This window comes from Miscanthus floridulus, chromosome 5 (genome assembly GCF_019320115.1).
Source record: "Miscanthus floridulus cultivar M001 chromosome 5, ASM1932011v1, whole genome shotgun sequence".
Taxonomy (NCBI): Eukaryota; Viridiplantae; Streptophyta; class Magnoliopsida; order Poales; family Poaceae; genus Miscanthus; species Miscanthus floridulus.
In genome coordinates this window covers 83,864,717-83,878,283 of record NC_089584.1, presented here as the reverse complement: position 1 = coordinate 83,878,283, position 13,567 = coordinate 83,864,717, and the positions used below count along the sequence as shown (strand labels likewise).

Genomic DNA, 13,567 nt, shown 5'->3' with positions numbered 1-13,567 from the left:
GCCGAACAGAGCTAATATCCCGTGGAGTCATTGGACTTCTTCGATACTCAATGCAAAGCAATAATTCAGCCCAATGACTAGTTTCGATGTTTGGGGCTATATATGCCCCCTTAGCCAACCCATTTGGTGTTTCTAGAGTTTGCTGGAGCTACAGGGGAGTTGAGACTCTCATCCAAGTGCTCTGGCTACCAAATGTGCTTAAGGCCTTTTTGGATGCATGTGTATTCATTTCAATCCACATGTGTTAGAGTGTAATGGAATAAAACTTAGTTCAATTCCACTTCAACACATATGGATTGAGATGAATACATACGCATCCAAACAAGGCCTAAGGAAATATTAGGTGATTAGGTTAGCTTTGTGAAGTGAATAGGCTAGTTAGACCTCGCATTAGCGCTTGCTCTAGGTTTAGACTTAGTATTTAGTGAGGTTTGCCTATATCTTGCCAACCATTCAGAACCGTAGCAGCACATGCGCCGAATAATAATTTGGCATGAAGTGACCCTACGTGTTGGGCTAGCCTAGCTCCATCAATGAATATTTTAACTAGTCAACGTGAATGACTCGGACTATGCCCTTATTTAGTTCCTCCGTCAAAACTTTACACCCTATCACATCGAATGTTTGGACACATGCATGGAGCATTAAATATAGACTAAAAAAATAACTAATTGCACAGATTGCGACTACTTTGCAAGACGAATCTTTTAAGTCTAATTAGTTCATGATTTGACAATAAAGTGCTACAGTAACACATGTACTAATGACTGGTTAATTAGCCTTAATAAATTCGTCTCGCGGTTTATTGACGGATTCTATAATTTATTTTTTTATTAGTATCCGAACACCCCATACGACACCCCCATGTAACATCCGGTGTGACACCCCAAAACTTTACACCCTCCATCTAAACACCACCTATGTCTATTTTAACTGTTCAACGTCAATGACTCGGACTATATAGAATAATGATATAGAATATACTAAGTGAGATCATTGATAACTCAAGTTACATGTAAACACCTCATACACTATCCAATTTAGGCCCGTTCGCTTCACTGAAAATACATGGCTAAAAGTTCTTGATAGGACGTGAGGTCCTATCGGAGTTGCTGCGGAGGTTGTAGGGATGGAAAAGGGGAGGGCGAGATCTGATCTCTCGGCGACGGCGTGGTGCCGTGGCGGCGAGAGGAAGAGGCGACGATTGCTCGCTACTGCTGCCCTAGGGTTGTGCGTGAGAGGAGGCAGGGAGGCAAGGAAGTCACGTATGCAGCCCTTGGCCCTTGAGGCCAGGCAAATAATGTTTGCCTTCAATATCTTCCAATCATCCTAGATTACAAGTATTTATCATTCCCTATAGATGCTATAATTAAGGAACTATATTTATCTCTAAGAAAATACCAAATAAGCGATAAATTGGGCATCTAAGCCCCTTAACAGAGCCGGCCCCCTAGCCACTATTGGGCCTGCGCCTGGCATAGGGGATGCTGGTCATAACATTTCTTTCTGCCTGCGCAAACAGCTCGTCCTCGAGCTGGAAGTCGGGGTAGACATCGCGAAGATGCTGGAGAGGCTCCCATGTTGCGTCCTCCGCTGGCAAGCCGCGCCATTTGACAAGCACGTGCCACACATCTCGCCGAAGTTGTGCACGAAGGGCGCGTTCCAGAGCTGGCAACAGCCGGCCATCCGATGTCGGCGGCAGAGGAGCAGGCGCCGCTAGGGGATCACCTTTGTGGGGCTTCAGTAGCCCCACATGGAAGACATCATGCAGACGGGTGCCCTCCGGAAGCTAGAGGTAGTACGCCACCTGGCTGATGCGCTCCAGCACTTGGAACATACCGGCGTAGCGAGAGCCAAGCTTCCCTTTGGCGCGGGGCTCGAGGGACTAGGCAGTGCGGTGGAGCAGGCGCAACCATACCCAATCCCCGTCGGCAAACTCCCGGTCGTGGTGGGATGCGTCGTAGTATTTTTTGGACAGCTGCTGTTCTTGGAGAAGCCTTTCCTGAATCTCCGCGAGCACCTCGTCGCGCTCCCGAAGAAGGCCGTCCACCGTGTCCGTTCTGGATGACCCGGCCGTGTAGGACAAGATGGCCGGGGGTGGCCGGCCATAGACCACCTCAAAAGGTGTGGCGCGCAGTGCCGTGTGGAAGGAGGTATTGTAGCAGTACTCCAACTAGGGTAGCCAGTCCACCCACGCTCGCGGCCGATCACTTGTGACACACCGAAGATACATTGTGATGACCTTATTGACCACCTCGACTGACCGTCTGTCTGTGGGTGGAAGGCCGTGCTCATGAGGAGCGTGATGCTGGCCATCTTGAAGAGGTCACGCCACACATGACCAGTGAAAACTGGGTCCCTGTCGCTGACGATGGAAGAAGGGAGCCCATGCAAACGAACAATGCCGTCGAAGAATGCATGTGCAACCGAGGCAGTGGAGTAGGGATGGCTAAGGGCGATGAAGTGCATGTACTTAGAGAATTTGTCGACCACCATGAGAATGACGGATTTACCGCCGACCTTGGGCAGGCCCTTGATAAAATCCATCAAGATGTCCGCCCAAACCTAGGATGGAACGTCGAGGGGCTGCAATAATTTGGCGGGCTGCAAGGACTCCGTCTTGTTCCACTGACACACGGCGCACGCCCGCATGAAGTTTTTGACAAGAGCATGGTCGCCCGGGATGTAGAAGTCCGAGCGCAGGCGATGGAGCATCTTCTGGACTCCCTCGTGGCCCGCCAAGTGAGCCAGAGGAGCACCTGGTGGCACAGGTCATAATAAGCTAGCACGAATATGTGACCACCGTGGAGTAGGAGACCATCGTCGACACGCCAGGGTGCGGCCAGCGTGCCTTCCTGGAGGGGCTAAAGGAGAAGCTGAGCGTCCCCAGCTACTGTTGTAGCCACGCGGATGTCGTCGAGGAGGGCGAATGTCGACGTGGACAACAAGTGCACAACCGCCCCTAAAGCAGCATCGTCCTCGACGTCATGGTGGGACAGAGCATCTACCATAGTGTTAAGCTGTTCGGGGCGATATTCCACGGCGAAGTCGAACCCAAATAGCTTGTTGATCCATTGGTGTTGTGGCACGATGGAGAGGCGTTGGTCCAGCAAGAACTTGAGGCTGTAATGATCCATGCGGACCAAAAAGTGACGCCCCCACAAGTATGACCGCCAGTGGCGGACGGCCTAGACGAGCCTGGTCAACTCACGTTCATAAGCCGCGAGCTTGAGATGACGTGCAGTGAACGGTCAGATGAAGAAGGCGAGCGGTCTGGCGTCCTGGTGGAGAACCATGCCGAACCTGACGCCGAACGCATCATAGTCCATGATGAACTGCTTTGCGAAGTCGGGCATCTGGAGTATGGGGCCTATAGACAAAGCCCGCTTGAGTGCCTAGAACGTCATGTCCGCCTCATCGGACCAAGCGAATGCATCCTTGCGCAGGAGGCGTGTTAGCGGGGCTGCGATGATGCCAAAGTCACGAATGTACTTCCGATAGAAGCCGGCGAGGCCCAAGAAGCCACGCAGGCCACGGGCGGACCGTGGGGTCAGCCACGATGCCACAGTGGACACCTTGTCGGCGTCCATGGCGACACCACCTGCTGAAATCACATGGCCGAGGTACGCCACCGAAGAGGCCCCAAATGAGCATTTGGAGCGCTTGAGGTGGAGCCTGTGCACCCGTAACGCGTCGTGGATAATGCGAATGTGCTGCAAATGCTCTTGTTGACACCGTTTTTTTGCACGTGTCAAAATAATCGGAGTGGACCAATCGGCAAGGGGAAAGTTATTGAATACTTTGATAGCCAATGAAAGCCAGTTTGTAAAAATGGTTGCCGATAGTTGGTGATGATCGATGGAAAGGTTGATTTGGACTCAGGCGTTGCCGATGAGGTTGGAGGAGTTGTTGTCGATGCCGATGAAAGGAGGCTTGAAGATTACTGCCGATGAGACAGGGAGTATGCCGGTGAAGGAAGACTTAAAGACTACTGCCGATGAAACAGGGGGTATGCCGATGGGAAGGAGGACAGTGAGATTTCCATCGTGATTGAGGCAGACAGGGAAATAGATAGGAGTTGATTTCCTTTTCTGTATTTGTTAGGTTATGATTCGTGTAAGAGTCACGTGTTTCCTTAGATATGGGATTGGTGTCCTAGTTGTGTTTGGTTGTGTCTCTTTAGATCAGGGTATAAATATGGAGTAAGGGGCAATGTAATAGACAACATCAATCAATATCAAAACCAACTTTTACTCCTATTTGCATCTACTTTTCGGCGACTTCGTCAATTTGCATATTTTTCTTTTTACGAGTTCTCATTGATTCGGCGAGCTGCATCGCTTCAGTGCGATCTTCGGCGATTCTTGAGTTCCGCGTGAGCACCTCTTGGCCGTGGCTTCCGGGCGTATCGCTGTTGTCAGGACCAAAGTGTTCGTTTCTTCATCCTTGTCGATTAGCAGGTCAAATCGACTGGCACGCTTTGGATATCGATTCGGGTATTAGCCCTTTGTGTTTGCAGATCACTTTTGCATCAACACATCTTTTGGCACGCTCGGTGGGACCCTTCAACCAATATGTTCAACTCCGAGATCGATCCAGGGAACATTATCGCAGTATCAGAAGAAGATCTCAAGGAAGAACAGAGGCAGGCTATGGAAAAGGCTGTAGAAGAATACAAGCAGCTTTGTCTGAGATCGTTTAGCTTGAACAAGAGTGGACAAGTCATCCAGAAGCAAGATTTGCCGTTGCCTCGGCAGGTTACCTTTGACTCCAATCCTGGTAAACTTCAAGAGATGGTTAATTCTGCAGTAAATCATGCTTTGATTAATCATTCCAATGTGCTGTCCAATACTGTTCATAATGCTGTGGTTCGAACTCTCAAAGAAGGACAAGCGGCACCACATTACGTTGGGCCTGCCTATCATCAACCAGAGCCGGCATCTGTCAAAACTCCATCGGCTCCTTCGGCCGTTGTGGGTACAGAAGTTACTTCCCCTCCAGTATTGGCAGGTTCACCTAATATACAATCTACACCGATACAATCAGATCAGGTGTTACCAGGAGGGCGAGTTCAGCTTAATACAGATCTATCGGCATCAGCTACGTCAGGCCCTGTGTCTCAGAATAACCAGATTCCTACTAATTGGTGGGGATATGGCATGCCTCCAGAGTCATCTGCTTTCAATCCTAGATTACCTCAAGTATTTGATGCAGCAGGAAGAGCGCTTATATCATCGGCTGTTTCGCCGATGGCTCAAGTGCCTCAATATGCCGCAACTACTTCTGTACAACCAACTCCAGGAGGTTTCCAGATGCCTATGATTCAAACATTCAATTCAAGTCCGTCGGCGAGCGTACTGCCGATGCAGCAGAAAGCCCCTGCTATGAGTCAAACTGGGGTTCAGTTCATGCCTCAAACCAGTTATAATTATCCAACAATATCAGCGAATTACCAGCCATCGGTAAGTTTTGTGCCGATGAGTTCTAATAATGATTAGTCAGGACAGTTACCTGTTCAACATACAGTTCAGCGAAATCAGCAGGTTGCAGGGATTCAACAAGGTCATGTGCAAGCTGGTTTCCAGAATCAAGCATCGGCAACCCAGCCGATGAATCCTTTCCAACAGGTTAATGGACCACAAGTAGCGGCAAATATGCCGATTGCTGGAGATCGTGGGCCACAAAGATATGTGGAAGGATGTCAGCAGGTACCTCCTGTAGAAATTCAACCAGTTCGTCAGCAGGAGGCTGATGCTTTTTGGGCCGATAAGATAGCAGAGATTATGAAGGATCAGTTTGGGATAAAGCCCAAGGTCAATACTTATTCTTATCGGACTCCATACCCTCCTGCATACGATTTAATTCCTCTCCCAAATCGGTACAAGGTACCGGATTTCACTAAATTCTCTGGGCAAGATGATACATCAACAATGGAACATGTCAATCGCTTCATTATTCAATGTGGAGAGGCAGCTAACAGAGATGAATTAAGAGTTCGATTATTTTCATCATCTTTGTCTGGATCAGCATTTACATGGTTCATTTCATTGCCACCAAATTCTATTATTACTTGGGTTGATCTAGAAAAACAATTCCACAAGTATTTCTTTGCTGGAATCCATGAAAAGAAGCTTACCGATTTAGTAAAATTGAGACAGCGTAATGATGAATCGGTAGAGAGCTTTGTACAAAGGCTACGAGATGTAAAAAATAAGTGCTACAGCCTGGTGCTGGATGATCGGCAGCTTGCCGATTTGGCTTTCCAGGGGTTATTGCCACATCTTAAGGACAGATATGCTTCTCAGGAGTTTGAAAGCCTCAGTCATCTTGTGCAAAGGATCTCTGATCAAGATACTAGGGTTTTTGAACCTAAAAAGAACTGGAGTAAAAAGGTATCATTTGTTGAAGAAGTAGGAGATTCTGACTCTGATGAAGAACCAGTTATCGGCTTAGCTGAGTGGGTTAAGAATAAAAAGCCGATATCATGTCCCTTTGGTCAAAAAGAGCCAGAAAAGTTTACCTTTGATATCACCAAGGCCGATAAAATATTTGATCTTCTGCTTCAAGAGGGCCAAATTAAGCTGTCACCTAATCACGTGATCCCATCGGCAGAAGAGTTGAAGAAGATTTTGTACTGCAAATGGCACAATGCAACTTCACATAGTACAAATGAGTGCAAGGTATTCAGGCAACAGTTACAATCGGCTATTGAATCTGGGAGAATTAAGTTTGGTACTTCCAAGACCCAGAAGCCGATGAAAATTGATCAACACCCTTTTCCAGCAAATATGTTGGATGCCAAAGGAAAGACCAAGGTATTGACGTCAGAGGCTGCTGAGAAAAACGCGTCGGTAGACCCCCAACATCGGATAACTACCGATGATGCAAAGAGTAAGGGTTTGCTAGGGGAAAGCAGTAGTTCCAAAAAACCTCCTCGACCTGGCATTGTGATTACTCATCGAAGGCAGCAGGAGGGTTGGCGTCAACGTAATGACCGATATCGGCAACAGCAAGAAATGAGACGTCAGGAAGAGTGGAATCGACATAAAGATCATTGGAGATGTCCGTTCTTCATCCATTGCTGGGAAGAAGGTATTAAATTGCCAACTGTTGAAAATTGCCCTGAGTGTAATGGTTATTACGGGGTCAATCGTTCAGAAAGGAGGTTTCAACGTGGTAATCAGGGTTTGTCTATCAACGAGTCGATCAAAGGCAGAGCATCAGTGCATGATCGGCTGGGGGGCAGACTTAGTGTACATGAGAGGCTTGGTAAACGCGCTGGATATTTTCCAAGGAATCAAGAGGAGCTTGAGGAAATGGCAAACGCAAGAGTTCCCGATGAGGAGATATTCTACAGGGACCCTAATATACGTCGCGTAGAACTAACTAGGACTTGTTATCAGCCGGTTTGGAAAACCAAGTTTCCTCGATGGTGCCCAGAGGGTCTGACAAAGACGCAGAGAAGGAGGATGCAACGTGAGCGTCAGGAGGATTTATACCAGGAGGAAAATTCCTCCAATGAAAGGCCTGGTCATCAGCAGTGGCAGGTAAAACACAAAAATAAGGGTCCATCGGCAGATGTTAATATGGTATTCATGTTGCCGATGGAGTTTCTGGCGCTATCTGATAATGAGGAAGAAGTTGTTTTCTCTGATCAAGTAGCTCAGCTAACGCTAGATCCAATGATGGCTGTTTTTGAGAAACCTACCGATGACGAGAGACAGCATCTTAAGGCTTTATTTGTGAAGGGCAGAGTTGATGGGCAGCCTGTGTCTAAGGTACTTATTGATGGAGGGGCTGCGATTAATATTATGCCTTATGTGATGTATCGGAAACTTGGTAAGGGGGATCAAGACTTGACCAAAACCGATATGATGTTGAAAGATTTTGAAGGCAATGTATCACCGGCTAAAGGGGCAGTATGCGTTGAATTGACCATCGGCAGCAAAACCTTGCCGACAACGTTCTTTGTTATCAACGGCAAGGGTGCATATAATCTGCTTCTAGGGAGGGATTGGATTCATGCTAATTGTTGTGTTCCTTCTACAATGCATCAATGCCTCGTACAATGGATTGGGGATAAGATTGAGGTCGTCCCTGGTGATTCTTCTTATATCATCGCATCGGCAGAATCAGATACTTATGAGCGAACTAAATGCATATCAGGAGAAGCTTGGGAAAAAGAGTTCCTTAGAGTTGCTGATTATGAAATTCCACCGATCCAAGCAGTCGGTTCTGAAGAGGAGTTTTAATGGATAGGTTTGCCGATGATGGAAAATTAGGTCAAGGGTTCACATCGGCAGATGATTTAGTAGAAGTAGATATCGGTGATGGTGATAGGTCAAGACCTACTTTTATTAGTGCTAAGTTAGATTCCAAGTGTAAGCGGCGAATAACAGATTTGTTAAAAGAATATAAAGATTGTTTTGCTTGGGATTATACTGAGATGCCTGGATTAGACCGATCGATAGTTGAACATCGGTTACCTATCAAATCTGGATTTCGGCCACATCAGCAGCCAGCGCGCCGATGTAACCCTAATGTACTTCCTGACATTAAGGCCGAAATAACTAAATTAATTGAAGCAAAGTTTATTCGGCAATGTCGATACGCAGAGTGGATCTCTAATGTGGTTCCTGTTTATAAGAAAAATGGGAAACTTCGTGTTTGTATTGATTTCAGGAATCTCAACAAAGCCACACCGATGGATGGCTATCCAATGCCGATTGCTGATTTGTTGATTGATGCTGCGGCTGGACATCAAATTATTAGCTTCATGGATGGTAATGCAGGTTACAATCAAATATTCATGGCTGAGGAGGATATTCCCAGGACTGCTTTCAGATGTCCAGGACATGTGGGGTTGTTCGAGTGGATAGTCATGACGTTTGGTTTGAAAAATGCCGGTGCTACTTATCAAAGGGCTATGAACTTTATTTTTCATGAGTACATCGGCACATTAGTGGAGATCTACATTGATGATGTAGTGATTAAGTCTGGAGATATCACAGCACATTTAGCCGATCTGCGAAAGATACTGGAGTGCACAAGGAGGCATGGATTGAAGATGAATCCTAATAAATGTGCATTTGGTGTATCGGCAGGACAATTCTTGGGTTTTATGGTGCATCAACGGGGCATTGAAATCAGTAGGAAGTCCATTGATGCAATTAACAAGGTGATTGCTCCTGCCAATAAGACTGAATTGCAATCTTTGATCGGTAAGATTAATTTCATTAGAAGATTCATATCTAATCTGTCGGGTAAGATCAAGGCTTTCAGCCCACTACTTAAATTAAAAGCTGATCAGGAATTTGTATGGGGAGTTGAACAGCAATTAGCCCTTGATGAAATTAAGAAATATTTATCAAATCCTCCAGTGCTAGTTCCACCTCAACATGGGAAGCCTTTCAGGTTGTATTTGTCAGCTGATGATACAGTTATCGGTTCAGCTCTTATTCAAGAATTTGAAGGGAAGGAGCGTGTTGTTTATTATTTGAGCAGAAGATTAGTGGATGCTGAGACGAGGTATTCGGCTATCGAGAAATTGTGTCTGTGCTTATACTTTTCTTGTATCAAATTAAGGCATTATTTGTTATCTGCCGAATGTACGGTCATATGCAAAGACGATGTGGTCAAGTATATGTTATCGATGCCGATATTAAGTGGTAGAATCGGCAAGTGAATTTTAGCATTATCAGAATTTGAACTACGCTACAAATCAACTAAGGCGGTTAAAGGGCAAGTGATGGCTGATTTTGTCACTCAGCATTGTAACACGGTGGATTCTCTGGGGATTGCTCCCTGGACACTTTTCTTCGATGGGTCCACATGTGGTGAAGGAGCAGGTATCGGCATTGTGTTAATTTCACCTCAAGGAAAGAAGTATGAGTTTTCATTGCCGATTGTTGCTACAGCGACAAATAATCAAGCTGAATACCAAGCCTTGTTAAAGGGGTTAGAATTGCTGAAGGAGATACGTGCCGATGTTGTTGAAATCTTTGGTGACTCTATGCTAGTTATAAATCAATTGGCTGGAATTTATGAATGCCGAAGTGAAGCCTTGATTTCGTATTATGAAAGGTGTTTGCAATTATTGAAAGGATTTAGAGATTTTCGTCTTGAGCATATCTCTCGATTGCATAATGAGGAAGCTAATCGACTAGCTCAGCATGCTTCAGGGTATCAGACCATTCAGGAAGTGCTAACATCGGCAGTTGATACCGATGACTGGAGGAAAGAGATTGTCGATTATTTAAAGGATCCAGGTAGAAAGGTTGAGAGACGTATAAGGTTCCAAGCTACCAAATATGTGCTCCTCGATGATGAATTATATTATCGAACTATAGATGGAGTTTTACTCAGATGTGTTAGCAATGATGAATCGAAAAACTTGATGGGTGAAATTCATGAAGGAGTATGTGGGGCACATCAATCGGCTTTCAAGATGAAATGGATGATCAGAAGGAATGGGTACTATTGGCCGACTATTCTTGAAGATTGTTTTAAATATTTTAAGGGATGCCAGGGGTGTCAAAAGTTTGGTAATATTCAAAGAGCGCCTGCATCGGCTATGAATCCTATAATCAAACCATGGCCGTTCCGGGGATGGGCTATTGATCTCATTGGTCAGATTTATCCGCCATCGAGTAAAGGACATAAATTTATTCTGGTTGCTACCGATTATTTCACAAAGTGGGTTGAGGCAATTCCTCTAAAAAAGGTGACATCGGTCAATATGATTGATTTTGTGAAAGAGCATATTGTTTACCGATTTGGTATTCCTCAGACTATCACTACCGATCAGGGTACTATGTTTACATCGGGAGAATTTGATGAGTTTGCTGTAGGTATGGGAATTAAAATTTTAAATTCTTCTCCATATTATGCTCAAGCTAATGGTCAAGCTGAGGCTTCTAACAAAGGGATCATCAAACTCATTAAGCGCAAAATTGAAGAGAATCCTAGGAGGTGGCATACAGTATTAAATGAAGCCTTGTGGTCATATCGGATGTCATGCCATGGTGCAACCAAAGTAACGCCTTATCAGTTAGTATATGGACACGATGCAGTGTTGCCTTGGGAAATTAAGGTTGGCTCTAGACGAGTACGTTCTCAAAATCAGCTGACAGCCGATGAGTATAATACTCTTATGAAAGATGAGTTGGAAGATGTGGCGGGTCATCGGTTAAGGGCTTTAGTTAGTATTGAAGAAAATAAGAAAAGAGTAGCTAGATGGTATGACAAGAAGGTGAAAGTAAAAGAGTTTGCCGATGGAGATCTGGTCTGGAAATTGATTTTACCGATTGGGAATAAAAGTTCAAAGTTTGGAAAGTGGTCTCCTAATTGGGAAGGTCCATATCGGATAAATCAGTCTATTCCTGGTAATGCATATATTTTAGAAACCCTCGAAGGGGTTGTGTTTCCCAGAGCGTTAAATGGAAAATATTTAAAGAAATATTACCCTAGTATCTGGACAGATGCATAAAAGTATAAGTGCCGATAACAGTACTATCGGCTAGAATTATGCAAGGGTATCAATGTCTCATAAAGTGCCGATACAATAAATAAGATTACACGTTCAGCAAGGATTGGATAGCTAATATCGCACGCAGGCGAATCTGGTCGGCTTCTTCCATTTCTTTGATATCGTCATCGGCAGCACCCTCCACAGGCTTGAGTTTCTTCTTCATGGCTAAAGCTTTGCGAGCTTGGATATCTCTTTCTTGCTGAAGGGCTTTGACGGCATTGGGTAGCTGGCTTTCTTCTTGTTGAGCATGAGTTAAGGCTGCATCGATTTCTTTCAATTCAGCCAATAGAGCTGCCTTCCTTGCCGATAGATCCAAGATTTTCTACTTAAGTGCAGCACCCGAAGTCTGCAAGTTGATGATGCCCTTGTGCTTCTCATCAGCGATTTGTTTCAGTTGTAGCATCTCTCCTTTAAGTTGAGCTTGAGCTGCTCTATCGGCAATGCGCTGAGCAGCCCGTTGATATTGCAGTTGACGGCTTTCTAAGTGAGCTGCTGGGAAGAGTATTTCTTCAACATCGGCAGGGACCTGGCCACGAATTGTTTTGAAAATTGCCTTTGCGGGGTCCGAGTCATCTACCAGTTGGGCGGTACTTTGCTGTAGCAAGTTCAAGAGGGTTTCCAACTTGGATTTAGTCTCTGCCGATATTGTTCCCAGTGCAAGGGAAGAACTTGTTTCCTCTCCATCGTCGTCAGAAATGTCAATGGCAAAGGAAAATAGGCTGTTCGGGGAATCTTGTTCCTGAAAGAAAGACAAGGAGATCAATCAGGGGTAAGTATGAGTATTGTAAAATCGGATAGGTTGATCGGTTTACCTGTTTCAAGGCAATTTCCTGTGCTTGACTGGAGGAAGCAACCTGGAGTATGTCGTGTGGATCGGCTGAGCTTGCCGATGGGATATCCTCTGTGACTTCATCGGTGGTGGGCTCTTGAGGTATGATGACCGATGACATTGGAGCAGATGTAGGGATCGGCATTGACCTGTGTCGTTTTGGTTGTGCTTCAGTATCTGTTGAAGCTTTGCGCTTTGCTTGGACATCGGCAACGATTGGCTGGGGGGCATCGACACTTGTTGGTTGTGAAGCTTGGGCATCTGGTACGTTTGCCGATGTACCCAATTGTTGCTGTAAAACAAGTGTGAGATATGATATTTAACAGATAAAATGTAAAGTCAAGAAGCTACCTCTGAAGGAGTGGTGCTTGATATCGGCGGAATTGCCGATGATGATCCAGTAGCAGCTCTTACCCCCTGATGATTAAGGTTAATATAGTTTGTGATCGGCATAAGTGAAAATAAACAAGGTTGTTACCTTAAAGGCTTTGACCAAGGTTGTAGCAGCGGCCGATGGAGTAGCCCTGGATGTAGCCAATTTGGACTTAGAAGTGATGGTCTTGGTACGAATCTTCTGGTGGGTCAAAGCGGCTAAGGTGGGAGCGTTGTAGCCGATCGGCGATGTTGGGGAAATAGGCCGGAGGTTGAAGGGTTTCCCACTTTTGCTCACCGATGGTGCTGGGTGGTTAACCTGTTACAAGGGAGTCAGTTATTGATAAATGAAAGGAAAAGCAGAAGGGAGTTCAAGGAAACTTACCGCGTCGTCAGGGATGGCATATTCAGAATCAATCATGTGCCGATATGTGTGAGCAGAAGTCGAGAACAGTTGCTCTTTCCACTCTCGCCACCATTGCTTGTATGACTCGGTGATGAAAGATATTGGTGTCCAGGTGGATATATCAACATCTATGGTATCGGCATCAGGAGAAAGTTGTACTACCTTGTTCCAGTCTGTTCCGCAGGTGATTGTTTCCCTAGGTTTGATCACATCGGCAAAGCAGAGTTTGATTGGCAGTTGCCCAAAAGCCAACTGGCGGGATACTGCCGATGGGTTGTAAAATTCATATGTAATGTTGGTGTTTTTCCCGCTGCCGAATGTGTTTACTGGAATTGCCCTGGGAGTGATGATGGCCATCATGAGCTCATTATCTTGATTCAGAGTGTCATCGGCAAAGTTGAAAAGAAGGGGGAATCTGTTTTCTTCGTCG

The 13,567-nt window shown here is 45.6% G+C and overlaps 1 protein-coding gene across 1 annotated transcript; it reads right to left on the bottom strand.

Moving 5' to 3' along the window:
- Positions 1–11,440: 11,440 nt before the first annotated feature.
- Positions 11,441–13,152, bottom strand: LOC136454850 (endochitinase A-like). Its single transcript, XM_066455106.1, has 5 exons — positions 13,117–13,152; positions 12,838–13,050; positions 12,711–12,776; positions 12,343–12,651; positions 11,441–12,269 (listed from the first exon to the last, which is right to left on the bottom strand). The coding sequence occupies exons 1-5, from the start codon at positions 13,150–13,152 to the stop codon at positions 11,853–11,855; spliced, it is 1,041 nt and encodes a 346-aa protein (XP_066311203.1). The 3' UTR covers positions 11,441–11,852.
- Between the last annotated feature and the right edge of the window lie 415 nt (positions 13,153–13,567).

What these genes read in the sequence shown, in the direction of transcription:
- LOC136454850 (XM_066455106.1), bottom strand. Translation starts at nt 13,152, where the DNA reads ATGATTGATTCTGAATATGCCATCCCTGACGACGCG. An exon ending in CCTTGGTCAAAGCCTTTAAG is followed by an intron (nt 12,777 to 12,837) that starts GTAACAACCTTG and finishes CTTAATCATCAG; the next exon opens with GGGGTAAGAGCTGCTACTGG. An exon ending in AGGAAATTGCCTTGAAACAG is followed by an intron (nt 12,270 to 12,342) that starts GTAAACCGATCA and finishes TCTTTCTTTCAG; the next exon opens with GAACAAGATTCCCCGAACAG.